The following is a 6,890-nucleotide window of genomic DNA, read 5'->3' as shown; positions in this document are numbered from 1 at the left end:
TGGGAGAAGAGCCCTGGATTGGGGGTCCCGGGGGTAGGAGGATCCCTGGATCAAATCCCCTGTGGGGGGCTGTACCCACGTCAGGGGGGTCCCCATCACGGGGGGGCCATCCCGGCACCAGCTGCTCCCCAGGCAGGGCTGTACCGGGGTGTCCCCTGGCTGGGGTGTCCCTATCCCTGCAAGGGGTGTCCCCACGTGGGACATCTGCGTCCGTGCGTGGGGTGACCCCACACGGGACACCCCCGTCCCTGCGTGGGACGTCCCTGTGCCGGCGTGGAGCGCCCCGGGGCGCTACTTCTCGGTGAGGGAGAGGCGCAGGATGCGCTGGAGCTCCTCGTCCTCCTCCCGGCGCCGCCGCTCCCGCTCCTCCTGCTCCCGCTCCGACAGCGCCATGGCCAGGCGCAGCTGCTCCGCGAAGCTGCCGTACCCGGGGGGGCCCGGGGGGCTCCCGCCGCCCGCCCCGGGGGGGCTCCCGCTGGCCGGTGGCTCAGCGCTGGGCCCGGCCTGCAGCAGCATGCTCTCCTGCAGCGCCCTGCGGAGGGGACAGCAGCGGGGCCACCGCCGTGTCACGGCAGCCACACCCGTGTCACAGCGGCCACACCTGTGTCACGGCGGCCACACCCATGTCACGGTGGCCACACCCCCTCTGGCACACCTGTGCCCCACCCCTGGAGGCCACACCCCCTTCACAGCCCTTCAATGGCCTGGAGAGCCATGCCCCTCCCCACACGCCCCGCCCAGCTGCTAGCCACACCCACACCTGCAGTCAGCCACACCCATTATGGCCACGCCCTTTGGGCAGCAAGAAGCTCCTCCCTTTCAGCCCCTCCCCTGGCCACACCCCGACACCTTGAACCTGCCCCTCTAACCCTGGACCCTGCACCTGCCCCGCCCTGACACCTTGAACCTGCCCCTCTGACCCCATGGACCCTGCACCTGCCCCACCCCGACACCTTGAACCCCTGCCCCTCCCAGTTTGGCCCCGCCCATGTGAGGTGGGTGTGGCACCCCAGGCCACGCCCCGCAGATGGAACCTCACCTTTCCAGCTGCAGGTCCTCATCGTAGGGTGGCGGCTCCGCGCCAGGGCGGGTGTTGGTCAGCGCCTCCCAGATTGTCACCTGTGGGGTGTGGCCACGCGTTAGGGGCGCGTCCAGGTGCGTGTGGGGCGTGTCCAGGTGAGGGGGCGCGGCCGCACCTGGTCGGTCTCGGTGCCGGCGTCCAGCAGGCTCTGCTGGATGGCGAACTGCAGCAGGTCGTCGTCCTCGTCGCGCAGGGGCTCGCTGCGCCCCGCGCCCAGCACCGTGTACCCCGCCGGCACCTCGAACACGCCCGCCTCCACCTCGCACGGGAACGGCCACGCTGCCACACACGGCCAGCCGTCAGCACCGCCCTCGGGCGTCCCCGTGGCACCCCGCGGCGTCCCACGGCACGCCACGTCCGTGGCACGCCGCGCCCACGGCACCCCGTGGCATCCTGTGACACCCCACACCCACCCCGTTCTGTATCCGTGGAATCCCAGCACTCCCTGGCCACAGGGCCCCCCCCGGCCCCCCAGCCTCACCTCTGGGCCCAGCGGGCTGGGTGCCAGCGGGGTGGGCGCCCGAGGGCTCCTGAGGGGCGCAGATCCGCACGGAGCCCAGGGGCTGGTCACAGCCGCACAGGTTGCTGAAGGTGATGCGGGCGTTGAGCACGTGGAACAGGGGGATCTCTGCGGGTACAGGTGTCAATTACAGCCCCAGTGAGCTCCCGCCCCTATTAATCCCACCCCAAATGGAGCTTTTCCTCTCACCGATCTTGACGGGGAAGCCGGGGGGCAGCTTGAGGGTGATGAAGTCGCGCAGCTTGGCGAAGTGGGCGTTGGAGATGGCCATGAGGTCGATGATGGGCGTCACCTGCTCCGCCAGCGACAGCGGGTGCTGCTCGCACAGCCACAGCGTCGCCTTGAACCTGCCCGGGCACCACCGTGGGCACGGGCACCCGGCGGGGACACTGGCCACCAGCACCACCCCAGTGCCACCGCCCTGGCCACATCCCCGAGGTACAAACAGTGGCATGGCCCCCGAGGACTGTGTCAACCACCCCGTCCCGATGCGCAGTGCCACATCCCGAGGACTCTGTCACCACCCCGTGTGTCCCGACCCCGGGGCGGTGGCCTCACCTCTGCACCTTGCTGGACATCTCGATGGGGCGGCCGATGTTGCGGGTCTCCAGGTCAAAGTGGGGGTCGAAGTACTCCTCGGGGGTGATGGCCGTGGGGTTGGTGGGGCTGGCAGCCTGCAGGACGGGGGCCTGGGGGGACAGCAGCACCGCTCAGCCCCCCTGGAGACCCCCAGTTTCCCCAGGGAGCCCCGGGATGGCCACTCACCCCGTTGTGGGTGCCGTGCTGCTGCGCGATGCCCAGGAAGGAGTGGAAGGGGGTCTTGGAGCCTGGGGGGAGAGGGGGGTGCAGGGTGAGGGGTGGGCAGTGGGAGGGACTCCCAGGGCTGTCACCAGTCACACCCCTCATGGGTGGCACGCTGCACGCTGTCCCATGCCTGTCACGTTATTCCCACAGTTTCCCACACCTGGCATGTCACACGCACAGTGTCCCACACCTGACACCTGTGCCACCCAGGAAGGGTGGCGTGTCCCCACCGTGTACAGGCCCCCTGACTGGCTGACAGGGCTGTCACCTTTGCTGCGTGACTTGTCCTGGTCGGAGAGATGCTCCGTCCTGGTCTTGGTGACCAGCTCCACGTTGCTGGCACTGTACACCTGTGTGGGGACACCGTCAGGCCTGCCACACTCCCAGCTGTCCTCGGTGTCCCCCCCGTCTCCGTGCTCACCTTGGCCTCGTAGCCGCTGACCACCTCCATCTTCTCCGAGCGCCAGCCCCAGATCCCAGACTTGTTCCTGGGGGAGCGAGGAGGCCTCACCCTCTTGCACCAGCGCTTCCTTCCCCTTCGCCCGCGCTTCCCCCTCGCGCAGCCCTGCCCGCTGAGAGCTCCCCTTCCCTTCCTGTCCCTTCCCCACCTCTCGAAGGCGATGTTCCGGGTGTCCAGGTGTGTGGAGACGATGGGCGAGGTGAGCCGGCCGGCCACGTGCTCCTCGGTGGGCTGCATGGCCGCCAGCAGCAGCTCGGGCTCGTGCAGGGCCAGCGCCAGCGTCTCCGTGTACACCACCTGCTTGTCGTGGTCCACCTCCATCACCACGGCCCCCTCGTCTGCGTGGGGACACCGCGGGGGTCAGCGCACGACAACCCCAGGAGGCCTGGGGGGTGCTGGGGGGATTGGGGGTCCCTCGTACATGCAGGAGCTGAGGTGGTTCCCTCAGGGAGAACTAAGGTTTCCTGGTGGAGATCTGGGGAACTGGGGGTCCTCGGTAAAAGAACTGAGGTGTTCTGGAATCCCGTGTGGTCCCTGGAGGGGATCTGGGGAGTGTTTGTAGTGCAGAGGGTCTGGGGGATCTCCAGGGAAGTCCCTGTAGGGAACCTGGAGTCTTTACAGGGGTGCACTCACAGTGCAGGGGCTCTGTGGCTCCCCCCCAGGGAATCCAGACAGGTCCTTACAGGGGTGCACTGATGGTGCAGGGTGCAGGGGCTCCCCGGGATGGCAGAGGGGCCGGGGGGGGGTCGGAGCTGACCTTCCCCCTTGAAGATGTAGCTGCGGCGGCCGCGCTGCCACGTCATGTGCTCGAAGCCCAGCAGTGTGGTGTCCACCCGCAGGCTCTCGCCGCGCTTCCACACGCGGTACACGTCGCTGGGACACACCTTGGACACCAGGGGCACTGCGGGCACAGGGACCCCTCAGCCCCGCGGCCGGGGGGGCCCCTGGGGACCCCCTTCCCCCGCCCAGCCCGGCCAGGCTCACCCCAGCTCGTGAACTCCCACTTCATCTCCACGTAGAAGTCGGATGCCTGGAAGGGATGAGGGGAATGGTGGGGGATGTGGAGGGGCTGGGGACTCCCTGATGGGGTCACTGGGGAGGGGGGAGGAGTCTGGGGAGAAGGGATGGGGGTCCCTACTGGGGTCCTGGGTAGGGATCAGAGAGTGGGGCCATTAGTGCAGCTCCACAGGGAAGGATAAGCAGCGAGTCCCAGAGGAAAAGGATAAGCAGGGGGTCAATGGGGGCTTCTGGGGTGAATCTGGGGTCCCTTCTCAGACCACTGAGGACGTGGGAAGTCTGGAGAGCAGGGGTGGGGATCCCTACTGGGGTCCTGGGTGGGGATCAGGGCAATCTGGGGAAGTGGGCTTGGGTAGGCAGGGTGTCCCTGGGGAAAGAGTGGGGTCATGGAGGACACAGAGGGTCCTGGGGAGACTTGGGGGGGGGTCTCTGCTGGAGTCACTGGAGAGGTGGGGAGTCTTGAGCGAAGGGATGGGGCCGGTGGGTGTCCCTGGGGGGCTCTGGGGTGCAGCTCTGGGGGGCTGTACCCGCCGCAGTTTGCTGAGCAGCTCGGGGATGCCGGCGAGGCGCCGCGTCGCCCGCTGGTAATCACGGTACTGGAGCACCAGCTGCACCATCTCGGGGTCCCCCGTGCTCACCGCCTCCTGCAGCACTGGGGACACGGGGTGCCATCAGCCGGAGGCCATCCGCACCCCGGGATGGCGTCCCCAAGCCCCCGCGCTGTGCCTGTACCCGTCCATCCATTGGCGTTCTCCCGGCCCACGTTGGCGTTGTGCCGCAGCAGCACCCGCACCGACTCCAGGTGGCCCAGGGACACGGCCAGCTCCAGGGGCGTCCGGCCACGCGGGTCTGTCAGCTCCACGTCGTGCTGGAAGGGTGCTGGGGTCACCGTCCCCTCCCCGTGCCACCCCAGTGCTCTCCGTGTGTCCCCCACGCTCCCAAGGCCTGGTGCTCCCAGCCCCCCCTTCTCCCAGTGCAGCCAACCCGATCCCAGCGCTGCCAGCTGCTTCCAGGCCTTTGGTGCTACAGTCCCTTATTATCCCAGTGTCACCAGTCCTTCCAGTGCCACCAGTTCTTCCAGTGCCACCAGTGCCGAGTCCCAGTCTCCCCGATACTCCCAGTCCCCACACCGCTCCCAGCCTTCCTCCAGCACTCCCAGTTCCCCCAGATGCTCCCAGTGCTGTCCCCCCCACCCAGTGCCGCCAGCTCCCCGTGCTCCCAGCCTTCCCAGCCTCCCTCCAGTGACCCCAGTCCCCTGTGCCCCCAGTTTCCCCAGTGCTCCCAGTTCTCCCATCCTCTGTGCCCCATCTCCCCTAGTGCTCCCAGTCCCTCCACAACGCTCCCAGTGCCCCCAGTGCCCTGTGTCCCCAGACTTCCACAACGCTCCCAGTATCTCCCATTGCTCCCAGTGCCCTGTGTCCCCAGCTTCCCTAATACTCCCAGTTTCCCTCCTGTGCTCCCAGTCCCTCAAGTCTCCCAGTCCCTGCAGCATTCCCAGTACCTCCCAGTGCTCCCAGTCCCAGCCGTGCTCCCAGTATCTCCCAGTGCTCCCAGTCCATCTCCCAGTGCTCCCAGTCCCCGCAGTGCTCCCAGTATCTCCCAGTGCTCCCAGTCCCAGCCGTGCTCCCAGTATCTCCCAGTGCTCCCAGTCCATCTCCCAGTGCTCCCAGTCCCAACCGTGCTCCCAGTATCTCCCAGTGCTCCCAGTCCCAGCCGTGCTCCCGGTCCTTCCAGCCCTCCCAGCATCCCCCCTCCCCCCCCCGCGCAGAGCCTTCCCGGTTTTCCCCAGCGCTCCCAGTCCCCGCCAGCATTCCCAGCGCTCCCGGTCCCCTCACCCCCGCGCTGCGGGCCCCGCCGTTCTCCCTCCCATCCCCTCCCCTCCCGTCCCGTCCCGTCCCGTCCCGCCGCTCCCGCTGCCGGTGCCGGTGCGTGGGGGGGTGCCCGCTCCCGGTGCCGCTCCCGGCGCCGCTCGCACCGTCCCCGCGCGCAGGGCGCTGTCCAGCGCCTGGTGCCGGTTGTGCCAGACGAGCCGGTGCAGCGGGAAGGTCTCGGCGGGCCGGGCCATCCCGGCACCATGTCCCCGGGGCCGCCGGGGCGGACGGAGCGGGCCGCAGCGCGGGGCCTGCCCGCAATGGCTGCGCGGGGGCGGCGGCGGCGCAGCGCGGCGGCGCGGGGCGGGGCCGCACCGGGCACCGGCGGCAGGCGACGGCACCGGAGCGGCGGACGGGAGCGGGAAAAGGGGACGGCACCGCCGCCGGGAGCGGGCACCGGCAGAGGGGGAAAAGGGAAGGGGCGTTGGCGCCGGGAGCAGGCACCGGCAAAGGGAGCGGGAAGGGGGCTGCGGGAAGGGGAACAGGCACCGGGCACGGGAATGGCGTTGGCACTGGGCACGGGAACGGGCAGCAGGAAAGGGAACGAGGTGTCGGGAGTGGGGCGCCGGAAATGTTATCGGCACCGGGAGTGGGAGCGGGCGCTGGGAACGGCATCAGCGCCGGGAACCGTGATTGTGGGCACCGCCACTGCAGCGGCAGCACCGGGAATGCGACTGGAACCGGCACCGGACACGGCCTGGGACCGCACCCTCTCACACTCTCCCGTCGGGGTTGAAACCAGGGACCCACTGGCCCCCAGCCGACCCCCGGTACCGGGGGCTGCCGGTGCCCGGCATCTCCTGCTGGGCACCCTGAGGGGCCCCGGGGCTCCCTGACCCCTTTCACATCGTAACATCAGTGGGTACCTGGTGCTCAGGACCGTCGTGCATCCAGTCCTGGGTTTATCCCATCCCATCCCGTCCCATCCCATCCCATCCCGTCCCGTCCCGTCCCGTCCCGTCCCGTCCCGTCCCGTCCCATCCCATCCCATCCCGGCCGTGCCGCTCCCCAGGAATGCCGGAGCACCAGCCCAGCTGTGCCGTGCCCTGACGCGCTGCCCGCAGGCAGGGTGTGGGCAGGAGGGGTGGCACCTGCACTGCCTGGTGACAAGCGACAGCCAAGATCATCCCTGGGGAC

General features: G+C 69.3%; 2 protein-coding genes across 2 annotated transcripts in view; both read right to left on the bottom strand.

Moving 5' to 3' along the window:
* Positions 1–96, bottom strand: part of LOC119701379 — a 2,294-nt gene extending 2,198 nt beyond the window's left edge. Inside the window, 1 exon segment of the mRNA XM_038138006.1 lies at positions 76–96. Coding sequence (XP_037993934.1) covers positions 76–96 — 21 coding nt within the window.
* Positions 7–6,033, bottom strand: ANKRD13D (ankyrin repeat domain 13D). Its single transcript, XM_038138188.1, has 15 exons — positions 5,858–6,033; positions 4,615–4,750; positions 4,410–4,534; positions 3,850–3,895; positions 3,623–3,766; positions 3,014–3,203; positions 2,827–2,893; positions 2,674–2,755; positions 2,367–2,428; positions 2,160–2,290; positions 1,791–1,948; positions 1,563–1,709; positions 1,197–1,360; positions 1,040–1,119; positions 7–532 (listed from the first exon to the last, which is right to left on the bottom strand). Exons 1-15 carry the CDS (start codon positions 5,945–5,947, stop codon positions 292–294), a joined length of 1,863 nt encoding a protein of 620 aa, XP_037994116.1. The 5' UTR covers positions 5,948–6,033; the 3' UTR covers positions 7–291.
* Positions 6,034–6,890: the final 857 nt, after the last annotated feature.

The sequence above is a fragment of the Motacilla alba genome, chromosome 5 (genome assembly GCF_015832195.1).
Source record: "Motacilla alba alba isolate MOTALB_02 chromosome 5, Motacilla_alba_V1.0_pri, whole genome shotgun sequence".
NCBI lineage: Eukaryota > Metazoa > Chordata > Aves > Passeriformes > Motacillidae > Motacilla > Motacilla alba.
Note: the sequence above shows the minus strand (reverse complement) of the source record. Positions and strands in the feature narration are given on the sequence as shown.

Excerpts from the sequence above, each read along its gene's own strand:
- ANKRD13D (XM_038138188.1), bottom strand. The coding sequence starts at position 5,947 with ATGGCCCGGCCCGCCGAGACCTTCCCGCTGCACCGGCTCGTCTGGCAC. Across the intron at positions 2,756-2,826 it reads TCAGCGGCTACGAGGCCAAG|GTGTACAGTGCCAGCAACGT; the intron begins GTGAGCACGGAG and ends GTCCCCACACAG. Across the intron at positions 1,120-1,196 it reads CCGGCACCGAGACCGACCAG|GTGACAATCTGGGAGGCGCT; the intron begins GTGCGGCCGCGC and ends CACACCCCACAG.